This window comes from Poeciliopsis prolifica, unplaced genomic scaffold (genome assembly GCF_027474105.1).
Source record: "Poeciliopsis prolifica strain line A6 unplaced genomic scaffold, Auburn_PproV2 SCAFFOLD017, whole genome shotgun sequence".
Classification (NCBI taxonomy): Eukaryota; Metazoa; Chordata; class Actinopteri; order Cyprinodontiformes; family Poeciliidae; genus Poeciliopsis; species Poeciliopsis prolifica.
The window spans coordinates 6,282,001-6,297,795 of record NW_026562392.1 but is presented as its reverse complement, the minus strand read 5'-3'; the positions used below and the strand labels follow the sequence as shown (position 1 = coordinate 6,297,795).

The 15,795-nt window shown below is 40.9% G+C and overlaps 3 protein-coding genes across 3 annotated transcripts; 2 read left to right on the top strand and 1 right to left on the bottom strand.

Annotated features, from left to right (window-relative positions):
• Positions 1-185: 185 nt before the first annotated feature.
• Positions 186-5,658, top strand: LOC129367639 (sialoadhesin). The gene is made up of 8 exons (XM_055042221.1): positions 186-616; positions 744-886; positions 1,076-1,146; positions 1,240-1,445; positions 2,486-2,749; positions 2,912-3,214; positions 4,355-4,457; positions 4,731-5,658. The coding sequence occupies exons 1-8, from the start codon at positions 565-567 to the stop codon at positions 4,789-4,791; spliced, it is 1,203 nt and encodes a 400-aa protein (XP_054898196.1). The 5' UTR covers positions 186-564; the 3' UTR covers positions 4,792-5,658.
• A 353-nt stretch (positions 5,659-6,011) lies between these two features.
• cd22 (cd22 molecule) lies at positions 6,012-9,841 on the bottom strand. The gene is made up of 7 exons (XM_055041805.1): positions 9,747-9,841; positions 8,319-8,666; positions 8,019-8,240; positions 7,185-7,472; positions 6,946-7,024; positions 6,803-6,839; positions 6,012-6,701 (listed from the first exon to the last, which is right to left on the bottom strand). Exons 1-7 carry the CDS (start codon positions 9,781-9,783, stop codon positions 6,663-6,665), a joined length of 1,050 nt encoding a protein of 349 aa, XP_054897780.1. The 5' UTR covers positions 9,784-9,841; the 3' UTR covers positions 6,012-6,662.
• Positions 9,842-11,331: 1,490 nt separating this feature from the next.
• LOC129367417 (uncharacterized) lies at positions 11,332-13,816 on the top strand. The gene is made up of 6 exons (XM_055041806.1): positions 11,332-11,467; positions 11,990-12,094; positions 12,814-13,040; positions 13,137-13,284; positions 13,371-13,493; positions 13,603-13,816. Exons 2-6 carry the CDS (start codon positions 12,019-12,021, stop codon positions 13,647-13,649), a joined length of 621 nt encoding a protein of 206 aa, XP_054897781.1. The 5' UTR covers positions 11,332-11,467; positions 11,990-12,018; the 3' UTR covers positions 13,650-13,816.
• The last annotated feature ends 1,979 nt before the right edge of the window (positions 13,817-15,795 follow it).

Here is a 15,795-nt window from a genome sequence, read left to right as displayed (position 1 = left end):
ACAACATTTGAAGGTCACAAAAAACGAGGTTTTTGCCGGATGAGGTTCGTCGCTCCTTCGTGTCTCTGCGGTCTGCTCCTTCTTTCTGTGGGCGCTCAGCGGCGCGCGAGCGGGCTACGAGTGACGTCAACGTTCCTGAGTGGACAAAGTGGGCACGAGCTCTCCCTCTGAAGTGACCGCGTGGACTCCCCGTCCCACCTGAAAACATTTAACCAATTAGGCACATTTTAATGGTGACTGTCAGCAAATATCAGGTAGTTTTGACTTGGTCGATTCAACAGGTGCGCTGCCTCACACACAAGCAGACACGCGGGCTCTGCGAGAGGAAGAAAACCTAACTTATTTGGATCTGGTAATTTCTTTGTAATGACACGAAAGCACTGACATTAGCCAAGTTCCTGTTTGGAGACAGAGAAAATAAAGGGGAAGTTGAAGAGGCAGGCCCACCTCGTTTTGAGACAGAGAGCAGTGAAAAACAAACGACAAAACTGAGGTTAGTGCAGGTGCACTTTAAAGGGGGGTGAGCAGAAAACCACAGCGGGAGGAGAACCGAAAAGTGAAGTCATGGCGCATCATCAACAAAGCTGCTGCTTTCTCATCATTCTGTGCGCAAGAGGTAAAAACATTGCTAATGTACTCCAGCATTATTATCACAAGACAAAGTCGGTGAGACTGTTGCAGTTCGATGACTAACTCCTGACTTATCATTTATAGTAATGTAACACCTATTGTTTCTTTTGCAGGTATTCTGGGTGGTGATTGGTCAGTTCTTCTCCCCTCCAGTCCCATTTGTGCTGTGGTTGGTTCTTCAGTGGTTCTCCCCTGTTCCTATGACTACCCACTCGGCTCTGATGAAGCCCAGACAGATGGGCGGCTCTCCGCACAGGTGATAAAGGAGGCATTGTTTCTTGTAGCAGCAGAGATCACTTTCTGTGTGACCTTTCTGCGGTCAGAATAAGTAGATATCGCCATGCCGTGGTTGCTGACAAAACTGACAAAACAAATTGTCCTCATAAGCTTCCTGGTAATATTTAGTGTGGATATATCTGGAGCATAATCTGCTGCTCTTTATTAGACAGGAAGCAGTGAAAGAAACGTTATGTCTGAGATGTGGTGCCTGAGAGACAGTCGCTGCGTTACGGAACGGTACAGCACTACTCATCACAGAAAAACAATATGTCACAGGGTTTTCTGCAAAGACACACTCTCTAAGTTTGCGTGTCCGTATGTCTGTGTCAGCTATGTGTTCCACAGTGCCGGCATTTTCCAGGAGCCATCTTATCAGAACCGGGTGCAGTACCTGGGACAACTAGGCAGCAAGAACTGCTCTCTGAGGATTTCTAATCTCAAAGAGTCAGACAGTGGAACATATGTGTTTTACCTCATCACCAACCATAAGACGCAGAAGATGCCTCCACAGACTGGCGTGCAGCTCTTAGTGTCAGGTGGGCATATTCACTCCATTCTGTAAGATGCATGACAAACACAGTTTCATATTATTGCAAGACAGTTTCATCCACCTGTTTCCTCCTTTTTCTAATCTTTTAAGACTTTTAATTTGTTCTTACAGTGGCTGTAGTTTAACATAGGTCTATTGGTGAGTCTCACTGTTAGCGAACAATTTGGTTTGCCACAAAACTGATGCTGTAAAAAAATAACAACAAAAACAATTGTTGTTGCTTTATATCTAAAATGTATGCAAAGCAGAACATTGGTATGCATTTTTGTGTTGACATGTAACCGTTTCCCTTTTTGAAAGCAGAACTGAAACCTGCCAGTGGCTGCTTGACATAATAATCACTAAATATAAACCCATGGCATTGCATTACTTCAAAAAGAAAAAACAGCCAAAAATAAATTTTACAATGTTTTTTTATTCAGAATACTTTGGCAAAACTTGTGAAGCCATAGGATTTAGGGCAGGTTTTAAAACTGAAATTATCTCCTGACACAAAATGAGTCAGCTGATGGTGGGAAGAACTGTTTTCTGCTTTTGTCTTTCTTAACCACACATTAGACATTCCTGTCTAACTACATGTAAAAACAAATATACATGTAGGTAACAGCTTTGTGGCTTCCTCGTGTCTAATTGTTTTGTCTCCTCATTTGTTGGATTATAAACCTCAAGCAACATTTTTAGTCTGTATTTCTTTGGTGGAACCTAATCTTTGTTTTGCGATGTGTAAAATGCAAGTCATCGCCCAAGCTCTGAATTATAAGCAATTAATTTAGCGAAACTTCTCATTTATTCCAGAGTAGTAACTAATATGTGATCAAAATACATAAATGCTTCTTAAAAGATTTATTTCTCAAAAAACAGTAAATAGAACAATAAACATCTTAAGTGATGATATTGTCCTTCATTGTTTACAATAAAGTCAAAATTAATTAAATTTACTGGATACTTTCTGTGTCATATAGGTAAGCTCCTGAAACATGAGGTTCTTTATTTAGGTTCCTTTTCCCTCCCTTTTTGTCACTGCAGGTTCTTCCACTGCAGTTGCGGTCTCTGCAGGTCCGTCCCATGTCGTCCTGGAGGGGACAGCCTTGAACCTGGCCTGTTGCAGCCCAGCTGCCACTTCGCAAAGCCGCTTCACATGGTTCAGTACCAAAGGTGACAGGTTGGAAGGTGTCGGACCAGTGTGGAGTACCCACAAAGTTACATTGGGTCAATCTGGCAGCTACTACTGCCAAATGCAGACTGGAGACAAAACGCAACGCTCAAATGTTCTGGAAATCGATGTGCAATGTACGTGGAATGTAACTCTGAAACCAATCTACATCATCTTTAATTATACTGAAAAGATGTTGAAAGATACGTCTGCATCTGTCCACTAGCTGATTCACTTTTCATATTCTTTAAATCTTGTAGTATTTGAAGTTAATGACTTTTGATGCCAACCTCCTGTAGACCCGCCTAGAAATGCAATCATCTCCACCTGGGGAGCAGAGAAGGATCATCCTGTGACTCTGACCTGCAGCAGTGAGGCCAACCCACTGGTCCGCACCTACGTCTGGTACCAGGGTGCAGCATGTCTCCCAGCAGTAGACTTAAGCTTTCATCGAGGAACATCCACCCAGTCTACATTAACAGGAAGAGTCTCAAAACTCACCAGTGCCAACATCACCACAAAGGACAATGGACAGCACTGCTGTGTGGCACGCAACAGACATGGCTATCAGATAGCCAGCGTGACTCTGACCAGTTCCAGAGGTAAGTCAATGCAGAGCCTTGAGATCACATTTAAGGGATGTGTTTTTAAGTCAGGGGTGTCAAACTCCGGTCCTCGAGGGCCACTGTCCTGCAGTTTTTCGATGTGCCACAGGTACAAAACAGAGGAATGAAATGGCTTAATTACCTCCTCCTTGTGTAGATAAGTTCTCCAGAGCCCTGCTAATGGCCTAATTATTCTATTCAGGTGTGGTGCAGCAGAGGCACATCTAAAAGTTACAGGACACCGGCCCTCGAGGACTGGATGTTGACATCCCTGTTTTAAGTTCTCTGTTATGAGTACAGGATTCAGAGTATAGAATCCTTAAAAATGTGTTTTGCTAGGTTGAAACATAGCAGTGTTTACAATACATCTCAAAAGTACTTATTATATTGAAAATATATATTTCCATATATTTTAGTGAGATCTCATGTGGCCGATTAACACAAAGTGCAGTATATTTGTGACATAAAAATGGTTTTGATGCTTTTTGCAAACATAAATCTTAGAAATGATGAAACATTTTGACACCCTGTTCTTATTGGGTTATACAGAGTTAGCAGCATCATGCTATGGAGGTGCTTTTCTTCAGGAAAGCTAATCAGATGGAGCGATCTGTTAGATGACTTGGGCAGAGATTGAGCCTTCAGCAGGATAATGATCCTAAACATACAACCAGAGCTGCACTGGAGTAGTTTAGATAGAGTGAGAGTGGCCTAGTCAAAGTCCAGAGCTAAATCTAAGTGATAAGCTGTGGCAAAATTTGGAAACTCATGTCCTATTTATACAATCCTGTAGGCTTTTACTTTCATTGGAGAGAAGAATAACGTTCAATTTCAGTCTCAAGTTGGAGGGACGTGATCTTAAAAGACTGCAGCTGCAGTGTACGATGTTTCTGTAAACTGTTCACTTTTGGGGCTGATTGAAAAAAGCATGTCACTCTTTTCAGATTTTTATTTGTAAAATCTATCATTCTACTTCCACTTCACAATTATCCACCATTTTGTTGGTCTATTTCTTAAGATTCTCAATAAAATATCAAATTTTATTCTTGTATAATGTGACAAAACATTAGAGCTTCAGATGGTATGGATATTTTGCACATATGCACTGAGTTTTCTGTAATCTTCTGCTCTTTGCAGAGACACATCTGTCCGACTCTTCAGCGAGTACAATGGTGGTGATTGGAGTAACTATTGGCGTCCTTGTGGCTATTGCTGCAGTAGCTGCCTGTTTGATGACGAGGTGAGTGAGGCCTTTGCTCCTTTCATAATCAACAATTCATATTTTCAAGATGGGAACTGCTGCTTCCAATAAGCATCAGACATAACACAGTCATATTTATAGGCGATGTGCTTGTCGTTCTTGTCTTGATGAAAAGAAACAAATAATCTTTTGTAAAGGTGTGGCGTAGATGACCAAAAGAGTTGCAGGGTTTTATGTGCATAAACAATCTATTAGCTTAAAGAAAAGAAAAGTTACACTTCTGCTACGAATCTGTGTTTGTTCTGCTTTCAGAAAAAAGAAGTCCGCCAGACGACAGTCATATGTCCTGACTGGGACAACTGGGACAGAGTGAAAGAACCGCTTTGATTATGTGTGCCAACACACATGTTGGGTAATGCAGTAACACGATGTTGAGGCCCAGTGGATGCATGAGATGTCGGGTCATCTTACCCTGTAAACCCCCCATGTCCATACGGTTACACAATGCAACCTATTTTGAGATTTTTTTTAAACAAAAAGGACCAGATTTTCCTAACCTTGGTCCCCAAAGTGCACTGCCCAGCTCGTTTTAGAAGTGTCTCAGCTTTTAAAACACCTGATTCAGATCATTACCGTCCAACAACAGGCCTCTCAATGATATCCCTCTACAGAGGGCTAAAAGTGCCACAATTCCACCCAAAAAATGAAGACGTAAATGCAATTGGGAGATTTAAACAGAGCTTAAAATAGATATTATATTGAACAAATATACATATTTTACCCAGTCCAAGTGTTATCCCTTCTCAGTCTTTACATGAAGTAGATGAAGTAGGTCACTGTAAATAATTGTTAAATTGTCCTTTTAATTCTTAAAGTTTACTGACCTGGCATTTATCTGTATATTTTAATGAAATTAGATTTCCACATCTAATCACTTATTTTGAAAATAAACAGTGCAGCATATTTATTTACATGGGTTGTTTTTTTACATATCTGTATATTTAGATTTTTACATGAATAGATATTTCTTTTACAATTTTTTCATGTTTTGTATTTAGGCTGTTTTGGCCCATCATAAATATCTACTTGAAGGTGCAAATTGTCTGTGTTTGGAATTACTGCTGGTTTAGCATGTTGATATTTGAGTTCAACATGCCAAATATGAACACGGCATGTATGCCCAATCGTACTTGTAGAAAATTAATTTAAGTCTTGTTTCTAGTCTAGTATCTCCAGTCGCTGCCAGACAGGTAAAATATACCATCTCATATAATAAAATATTTGTCATAGTATCCTTCAAACCTTTACTGTGTTCTACATTTAAATTAACCTAGCATTTTAAACATTACTTCATGGCTAAAGACATTTAAAGTCAAAAGTTATATAATTATGTAAATATAAGTGTGCAGGTGCCTGTCTCTGATTGGTTCCCGGAAGCTGCAGACGCAGACTTCCTGCTGTCCATCCTCTGCTCATCTCAACCGGCCGCACTGTTTGTCACTATGTAAAAACTATGCGAAGTTTTGGAGTTTGTAGGAGTGAGCAGGTCACTGCAGTTTAGTGTTCATGGTTACTCAGACTTACGTAAAAGCAGGATAAAGGGTAATGGAGGAGGATGTGCCATTAAATAAAATTTATTCAGCTCCAAATAACATCAGACTTAGAACTTATTGCTATAGAAAACTGGACAAACAATGGGAATATTACAATAATAAATTATTACAAACAATAAGAAAAGTTAAAACTTGATACAATCCTAGAACACTGGAGGTGGAAAGTAGTTTGGTGTGGGGACTTCAATGCACATAGCACTTCATGGGGAGATAAAGGTGATTATAATGGAGGAATTTTAGAAGAGATGATTGAAGAAAAAGAATTGTTTGTCCAATATCGTCCTCTGGTGGTCAGAAATTAAAATACAGGTCACCAGGTGTGTTTTGGCAGGTGTTGCACCAGTTCAGTCTAAATAAGACCTGGTTCCAAGTGAATTTCATCGATAAAATGAATTTGTTTTTTATTGTTCATATGTTGGCACCTAACAATTTCAAATGAAAGTCACAGATCCAGCATGAACCGATGTTCATTGACCTTTGATGACCTCTAGAAACATTTCTTTATATCTTTAAAATGACAGCAGCACAAACGTCATTCATTGCTGCACAAACCAGCAAAAACGTAGCACAAACATTTGATACCACTTTTATCTGATCTGATGAAGGCTGGCGGAGGGGAGTTGTTGTTCTTTCATCCAAAAATCACATTTTCATAGTCATTGCTGGTATTCTGAGGAATAAAGAAGACTAGATTAGGTGTCACGTAACTCTGGTATCATTTTCTGCTTTCTTTGTTGTTTTTTTTGTTCAAAAACCTGTTCCTCTACTCACCTCTTCATTCTTTGCATCAGAACAAGACCGACGCTTCCTTTAACAAGAAAACAAGAAGCTTCTATGAAGAGAGTTTATTTCCTGGTGCTCCGATTCAGCAAAGCAACCAGAACCAACTCAGAATGATGTTCTGCGTTACCTACCAGACCCAGATTAGAATCGGTGGCAGCACAAGCAGAATAATCACCTTAATTCCAATTCCAAGGACAATTAAAGGATGGACTGGGGGGAAAAAAGGGGAATAAACCATTAGAAATAATTAAAATCAGCCACACATGTTTTTAAACAAACCCCCAATATCTTGAAGCGTTGAAGTTCAAATGAACATGAATGAATTGAAGCTTTAAGAAAACGAGTTCTTCCGTTCCTCCAGGATTCCTACCTGTTTCTTCCACCGCCAGCAGCAGCTCAGCTGAACGGCTCTCGCCCGCACGGTTCTGGGCCTGGCAGATATACGTCCCAGAGTGGGTCAGCTCGACGGAGGAAATACTCAACACCTGCCCCGAGCCCACCTGGAGCTCGGTGCTGGAGTTGGAGACGTCGCTGCTGTACCACCAGGTGTAAGTGATTGCAGCCGGGCTGCCAGAACCTCTGCAGGTCAAAGTCACGTTGCTGCCGACCAGCAGAGGGCCAGAGCGCTTCACCTCAACGGATACGTTCAGCGGAGGATCTGGAGAAAAAAAAAAACAACCACGGTTCCAGTAAAAATAGGTTGATAGTACGTACACAATGTCATCCAGAAGTAGCCGTGCTATTTGAATTTTTCTTCAACATTTCAACAGTAAGCCTCATTTTATTTGAGTATTTTCTGTGACAGACGTTCACAAAGCAGCAGATGGTTGAAGTTTGAGGAAAGTGAAAAACTTTCACCCCATCTGCAGATTTCTTTAAAGCCTCCAACAGGTTTTATTCCAGGATTGTCCAGTTTTCACTTCACCCATTTTCTGATCAACTCTTACCAGCTTCCAAAATATCCCCACAGCATCCTGCTGCCACTACCATGCTGCAGCATGGCTAAGGTGTGTTCGGGGTCACGTACAGTATAAACATCTTTTTAATATTTATATTTTTAATAACACTGAGGTTTGTAATTATTACGTTACAACATGCAAAGCCAAATACAATACACACGAGCAGAATACAATGCACATAAGCAGAATATTAGTGATTAATATCAAATTCATTCATTTTGCCTTGGTATCATTACAGAACTTACACCAAACATCCAGAGCCACAGGATCTGATTGTGAGGTTGTTACCCCCTCAAAAGCACATGAATAGTTTCCGGTATCTGTGGTCTGAGCCTGAAACGTTGGTTCTGCCACCGGGCGTCCGTCTCTGAACCAGGTTATGTTGCCGATTTGGCACTTTGTCCGACAGTCCAGGGTCACGCTGTCTCCGAGTCTCACTCTGTCGGGGCGGACTCTGGCTTCCAGCCCTGGAGATCAAGCAAAGGAAAAAAAAAAACAATAATTCAACCTGAAAACAGAAATCTGAGAGCGTAAATCTGTTTTACCTGTGACAGAGAGACTCACTGACGTCTTACTGCGCCGTCCAAACATATCTGTGTCAAACCAGAAGAAGTAATGTCCAGTGTCGTTCTCCTGCAGGTCGCGCAAAACCAGGCTGCAGTTGTGTGCGTGATCACCCCGATACTCAAATCGACCGTCGTATGACGGAAGGTCTGAAAGCCTGACGCGTTTCAAGACGCCATTCTGAATCATCCCTCTGTGCCATGCGGTCTCTCTGACGGATTCCTTGTCTGGGTATCTGTACGAACACCTGAACTCCACCGAAGACCCCCTCAAAGCACAAACGTCGGCGTCCTCAAAGGTCACCGACCAGGCAGCACTCACTTTCTCTGCTGATGAAAACACAAAATAAAACTTGTGACGGCCGTTTTTAAATCATTTATTATGAGGCCGTGGGGAAAGGAAACTTAATTGACTTGATGATTCAGCAGAACAGCCTTCAACAGTAATCATGTATGAAGTCACAGCTCTTGGCATGGCTTCCCTGGACTCTTTTGTGAGCAGTAAATGAAGCAGTTAGCAGCAGGTTTTGCTAGTTTCGCTCTTAAACTCCACGAATGCATGGCGGGAAATAAACAAAGCGAAAAGAAAACCACTTCCGGCCTTACAAGTCAAGATTTGTGCTTGGAGTTCATTTCGCTTGCTTGCGAAATGTTCACTCTGAGCCAAAAGTCATTTAAATAAACATAATGCTAATTTAACCCTTTCATGCATTAATGATTCTTTGTGTCAGGATTTTTTTTTCCTTTTTTTTCTGATTTTCTTATGGCATTAAAAAAGATAAGAAGAATAAAATTTCTTTTAAAAAAAATGTTTTTTTATTTTATGTTTTTTTTCAGGTGGTCAATTGTAATTTTCTCTCAATAAAAAAATCCACAAGCACAAGAAAATGGCTTTTAGATAGCTTTTCACATGCGTAGTGACCACTATGCATGAAAGGGTAAACATGACATACATAGCATTGCATGTGGGTACACTTTACACAGGAAGTGCATTTAAATAGTAATAATAAAAAAAATGTCACGTCATCAAAACCAGGGGGCAGATATGTGTGATGATACATTTGCAAAAAGGAGAAAAACTACATTTTCAAGGTGTTTCTAAGCCAACAGTGAAACTTTGACAGAAACGACGAAGAGCTCCCATCATCGTGGAAACGCTGAACCGTTGCAATAGAAAGCAGCAGCTCATGTTGAGGCTCAAACAGAAAACGCAGTTCCTCTTCGGTCTGTGTTTCCTGGCATTGGTGCTTGATTTACAGACTGCATTCAACACATTTAACCTGGAGTCAATGTTTTGAACAAATTCTTGGTCCAAGCTCAAAAATGAGGTTTGCAGTTCTTGCAAATGTGAAAGATTTCCAAATATAGAACAATGCATTTCATATTTAGAATAACTGTATATTTACTTACCCTGCTGCAGCAGAAGAAGAATCACCACTTGTATCATGTTCTACACGAATAAGGAACTGAGTTGATAGTTCATTTGTCAAAGCAAACTGTGGCGATCGAGGCCCAACCCAAGGCTGCACAGGACCTCTAGTCAAAAAACCCAGTTTTGAAGAAGTCTGAGGTAGAAGTATGCTACAAACAAGATCAGTAAGCATTATGTAAATCAGCCAGGGTGGGAAGGGAGCAGTTTGCTTGTCCCTGATCATATGATGAGTTTGAACTAGAATCTGACACTTAAGATGAAATTGGAAAATAAAGAATGAAGATCAGTGAGTGTCCTCAGCGATAGTCGAAGAGCGGATAGAGATAAAATGGGGGCTGCTGATGTTTTTAGGGTGGTGGAGATTCTCAAGTCTCTGGTTAAAAAAAAACTAAACAAAAGAAGAACAACCAGGTGAACTTGAGTTTTGTTGCAATCTTCAGTTCCTAAAACAAATTCCCTTCATTATTTTTCCTCGTGTGGTGTATGGGACGTAATCTTCTCTGTCGATGGCATAGCAGGACCTTGAACGCTGGAGGTTTCAGTTTCAGCATGGATGACTGGAGCCAAAACCAGCTCTCATCTTTCACTACTGAATCAGAGTATTTTTAGAGTTTTCGTTTTTCTACTTCAACCATTTTAAAGTGGCTGCCCAATGTGCCACTTTCCCCCATTCTTCCAACTTCTAACTTCAGGATGTCTAATTGGGATTTTAGAACAGTTTGACCCCGTTTCTCAGTTTTCCCAGCCACCCCTGAACTCATCGCTTACTCTCTCCATGATTCCCAGACTGACCACACCTGATCTGAGGTGTGTAAAGCTCACCTGTTTTCTCCTGTCATCTGCTGGACTCATCTGCAGCCCAGTCTTAGTGTTTCAGAAATTAGCTGAAGTCTCTGGACTTTGACTGGTCCATTCTAACAAGTGAATACTCTCTGATATAAGGGGTTTATTTATTTTTTTGCAGCTACTACAAATGTTTCCATTCATGACGACCATCTGCTCCCAGGCGTGAAGCTTGTTTCTCATTTACTCATGTGAAAAGATGTTTCCACCTGAGCCGTGGCTCTATGCAGCTCCTCCAGGGTCGTCTTGACTGCGTCTCTGATCAAGGCTTCCACGTTCAGTCAGTCGACCATGTCTTGATACGTTGGCTGCTGTGGCACACTCTTCCTGTTTTGGTGTGTTGAACACATCTTAGCTTTAGACAAAATGTTTAATGATGTTAATAGTCAAGTGAATTCATCTTCAGGCTGCAGCAGGATGATGAACCTGCGTATCAAGTGTGCTGGAGGCGTTTAGAGGAAGCATCGTTGATGTCGGGAGCAAATAAAAGTGAAATCTTTTCCTGGCAGACATGCATGTAGCCACTAATATAAAAGCTTTTTTCAAGGAAGGTTTTTATGTTTTCATTCTCCAGAGAGCAAAAGGTTTTGTGATGAAAGAAAATGGAGGGCAGAGAAAACGTAAACATTTTTGACTGTGTAGCTGTTCCTGGTTGAAAAGCCACACAGCTGCTCGACCTGTTTGTTGTTCTCAGAAATGTGCCTGGCCCGTCAGGAGCCCGTCCACATTCCTTCAGGTGCCTCGCTCGTCTGACATTCCTGTCCCTTTGGGGACAATTAAAGAGACCCAGGAAGTTCAGGCGCAGAGGGAGACGCGAGGCGCGCCGGTTCCCAGAAAGTGTCTGCACATTTGTGAGGTCAGTTTGAGCGAGAAAAGAAGAGATTATTTTTATATTTGCAAATAGGGAAGTTGTCTTCAGATCGAGGGAGGAATTTCCTATGTGTTGTGTAATCCGATTTTTCTGTTTCTATTTAACTAGAATTTATCTGTATATAAATGTAGACAGAATGAAGCCAGGATATGGATATGCTTTGATTAAACCTTCAACAAAAGCATATGTGCAACATTATGAGTGCCTGAATGTGTTTTTAAATATGATTCAACCAACAGTAACTTTGTGGTTGTTAATTACAGCAAATGAGTTTATGTAATTCATGTTGATTGATGAATTTGCGGCATCAGTTTAATATTTTTGAAATTTGCTGAAGTAAAACCCATTTCATTTACGTTTATGCCAGGGAGCGTTTGAGTTGGCAGAGGTGTCTAAAAACGCACACGCTGTTGTCACAGCATTTTGGCAAACAAATGTGAAACTTATTGCTGTATTGGTCATTTAACCTTCTTGAAAATAGCTGTGTACATTTCTCTAACTCTCCAGGGATTATCTGTATGGAATAAGGAGAAGAAATGGCAGAGAGGAGAAAAGTTTCTCAGATCTGCTGGCTGCTCCTGGCGGTGCTTCAAATCGCTGCACCATCTTCAGGTGAATAACAACGCGAGCGTCACAGACGCATCAGCAGCTGCCTGACCTGAACGCTTCGCGTTGCCTGCGTTCAGTCTGAGGCGCAAATCTTATCACCGGAGCAGATGTATTATTTTTCAGCGTAAAGAGTCGTGGTGCCAATTATTCACAGAGAATCTTCATTATTACATGTTAAAAGTAATGTAAGCAGAATGTTACATTTAGTGAATAAAGTGCCAAATGGGCTGTAAATCAGAGATTATTGTTATGACAACATATTTCACACAATGAAGCCAAAATATATTCTCATGCCTTAAATTACTATTATTATTTTTATAATCGGGGTTTCTTGAATGAAGACCTGAAAAAGCTTGAAGCTCTTTGACTCCTTTAGAAAACAGGCAAAAATAAAACTGTTTGGTGAAAATAGGTTTTCATTGTTAACATGCCATTTCCCTCCCCCACTAATTTTAAGATACATATCAATCTTCTAAATGTCGTCCTTTAAAACAAAATGTAAATGATTTTGTTTTTTCAAACCCAAACCTCATTTTGCATTTGATTTTTTCTTTGTGCCGGTCTCGTTTCTCCTCAAAAAAACCCCAAAATCCAACCCAAATGCAAATCTGCAGTTACATTTCAGACGAATCAGCATATTTTTGAAAAATGAATACAGAGCAAAAACACCCTTTATCCCTATTTTGATGTGCTTGCTTGCTTTTAATCTTCACCCGCCTCAGCACAAGACGCCACGACCTCGTCGGCTAACTCTACCAACACCTCAGCTGCAAAGAAGATCTCTGGCTATCGGACTCTTCCGACTGATGTCAAAGTGGCCGTGGGCGAGCCTGCAGAGTTCAGGTGTGGAGTCCCTGAAGCCTCCAAAAGCCTCACATTTACCTTCTACAGCTGCCGTGGAAACTACACCCTCACCTGCCCCAACGGCCAGGTGGAGGACATTCCCCAGGTGAGACGATCTCGACGTCGAAGCTGTTAGTTTACCTCGTACGGTCATGTTAATCTCATCAAATACGAGCTTTTTCTTCTGCGTCTGTCGCCTCAGGCTCTGTACGGGCGTTGTGAAGTGAAGGGTGGTGAACTGGTGGCAATCTGGACCCTCAAAGGGACGTCCTTCTCTGACAACGACACGCTGGTCGTTTGTCATCAGTCAGACGATCCAGAAGACTGCTCTGCTGTCCTGCATGTCTATGGTGAAGTTAGGAAACATTGTGCAAACTACACATTGCATATGTGACGTGATCAGTCGAAGTCATTCTGCTTAAACGCCTGCCTGCAGATAGCGGTGTCAGCTATGCCACCCTCGTTGGATGTGTGATCGGAGGATTCTTCGGGGTCATTTTGGTTTGCGGCCTCGTTTTTCTCCTGATGCCAAAATCCATGACGATTCAGAACTGCCTTGGTAAGCAGTGGTTTAATGTTTATAAGGCTAATGTACAAACAACAACAACAAAAGCGTAATCAGACAAACTCTTAAGAACGGATGTAATATGCAAAATCTTTGTTTTCAGGTGAAGACGAAGTCAACGATGACCTGGACTCAATCGTGAAAGAGTGAACCAAGAGAAAGGATTGAAATAAAGTTTCTCTGCCGATTTTTATTCTGATTCCAGCAGAGTCATGTTATACAGATGATCTTGGCTTTTCTCTACCTGCTGCACATCTTTCAGTCGATGGGTGATGGCCAATATTGCTCAAATGTTTAATAAAAGTAATATATAATAATATTGCTGAGCATTGAGTCACTTGCATGCAGTACCACAACTTTTCTGCTTGAGGGCAGCACTTTTATGAAGACAGTCTCGCAGCAAAACAATATATCGCTGCTTTTATGCAGTAATATTGGAGATGTGAATAGTGATTACTGTTTTTAATTTGGTTTATGTGCACAGCGTCAGCTAAGACACAAGTATCTGAACTAATTGGCCTTTTTTCTCCACTTTTCTGTATGAGTTTGGAGTTCAGTTCACAAGCGAACACATCAGTTTGACATGATCAGGTCGGCAGGCGGGTAGAAATATGTGAACTAAAGTGATCAATGCCCACTTACTGTCAAACCTTATCTCAGCGTCTTTGTTTAGGACACATCAGTAAGACAGAGGACACTTGCACAATTCTTCAAACTAAGAATCGTACAATACCTAACTCAGACCTGGATTTTTACTGTTCTGTTACTTATTTAACATGCATCCAACTCTCACTTTAAATCTATAAATCCAGATTTTATCCAGTGATTAAATTATCTGTTCATTGTTATTGTTGCGCCTGTCAACTCGCTCTTTTGTGGTTTAGGTGGCTTCTATGACAAAAATAAAATTGTTTACTGTCACAATAATGCCACTCAGCTTTTTGTCAAACCTTAAATCGTTGGGTAATAAACTGCAAACTGTGAACTCTATCACAAATTCATGTTGCTAAAGATGGCACAAAAAAAACCAAACTAAAAGTTCATCAGTGACAAAGTGAATTATGTTTAATATGTGAAATCTGAACTCTGCTGCAGTAATATTTAATCTTCACATAAAAAAAGGCCCACTGAAAACTGTTTATGAATGTAGTAGACTGTAAATGTGAAGGAAACAGAAGAGAGTTTGCTGCCCCCTAGTGGTGATTGGTGGATTTTTATATACGTATATGAGAGAAAGAGACAGAGAGAGAGAGAGAGAGAGAGCGAGAGAGAGAGAGAGAGAGAGAGAGTTATTATTCACAAATGGATATAATCTTGAAGTTTCCAGCCTACCACAATTGTTCCACAAGCGCAAAGACCTGTCTCACGTATCCCAAAAAACATCTAATATAAGCAACAAATATTCTATGAACTGCTGAGACACAAGCGAAACTTTTAGGAACATGTGTGTGAAAAATCTAATACAGCATCTCAGAAAAGAATATCAGCTTGGCAGCTGAACAAGGTGGTGGTAGTGTGGAGGCCTGGGCCTGTGTTTCCTCTTGGGGACTTAAACAACAAGTTGTCAATAATAGCAGCATTAATTTAATGCTCAATTCCTGAAGGATGCCAACCAACTATTAGTTGGGATTGTTTTTTTCCTAAATAATCCAAGTAGGCTTAAACTTAAGAACACAAAGTGCACCATCAAATGCAAATCAAACCTTAAACAAACTCTTAAATGTGGTTTAATGAATAGTCTAATTTCACATGATCCCAAATGTTGTTGCTGCAAAGGTTGTTAAGTTAAGGATGCAATTACCTTTTCACTCAGGCCCAGGTTGGTTCAGATAAAAAGAAATCATAATTTGAAAACTGCATCTTGTATTTTCTCTTTCTTATCTTTGAGTCGAAATTTGCTTGCCGAGACAGAAAGCGAAAACTAAAGCAACATTTCTGGGGGGCAAAAACGTTCTCCGAGTACCATATCGTGAGATCTGAGGTGGAGAAGACACACACACAGGAGAGAGTCAGCGGGAGAGATTCCTCCCTGGCCTTTTAGCTGACACAACGGAGTTAGTGTGGAGCAATGTGTTGATTCAGCTGCTCATCAACTTCTTGGTTCACTGTGTGCTGGATTCTGTTCCTCAAGTCTGATTCTGGTCAAATCACAACCACCGAATGGCAAGTCTGTGGTTGTTCCAGGACATGACAAAATAAAGGCATGTGTGTAGGAGTGAGAGAGGTCATGCTAGCTGCTGGGCGGCTCAAAGTCTCCTGGCTTTGACTGTGAAAAAATACAAAACAAAAGGCATTT

Bases quoted from the DNA above. Each gene is read 5' to 3' on its own strand.
- LOC129367639 (XM_055042221.1), top strand. From the start codon at position 565: ATGGCGCATCATCAACAAAGCTGCTGCTTTCTCATCATTCTGTGCGCA. The intron at 1,147-1,239 runs GTACAGCACTAC...TGTCTGTGTCAG, and splicing joins AGTCGCTGCGTTACGGAACG to CTATGTGTTCCACAGTGCCG. The intron at 3,215-4,354 runs GTAAGTCAATGC...TGCTCTTTGCAG, and splicing joins GACTCTGACCAGTTCCAGAG to AGACACATCTGTCCGACTCT.
- cd22 (XM_055041805.1), bottom strand. From the start codon at position 9,783: ATGATACAAGTGGTGATTCTTCTTCTGCTGCAGCAGG. The intron at 8,241-8,318 runs GTAAAACAGATT...CTTGATCTCCAG, and splicing joins AGTGAGTCTCTCTGTCACAG to GGCTGGAAGCCAGAGTCCGC. The intron at 7,473-8,018 runs GTAAGTTCTGTA...TTTTTTCTCCAG, and splicing joins TGTGGCTCTGGATGTTTGGT to ATCCTCCGCTGAACGTATCC.
- LOC129367417 (XM_055041806.1), top strand. From the start codon at position 12,019: ATGGCAGAGAGGAGAAAAGTTTCTCAGATCTGCTGGCTGCTCCTGGCG. The intron at 12,095-12,813 runs GTGAATAACAAC...CACCCGCCTCAG, and splicing joins AATCGCTGCACCATCTTCAG to CACAAGACGCCACGACCTCG. The intron at 13,285-13,370 runs GTGAAGTTAGGA...GCCTGCCTGCAG, and splicing joins TGCTGTCCTGCATGTCTATG to ATAGCGGTGTCAGCTATGCC.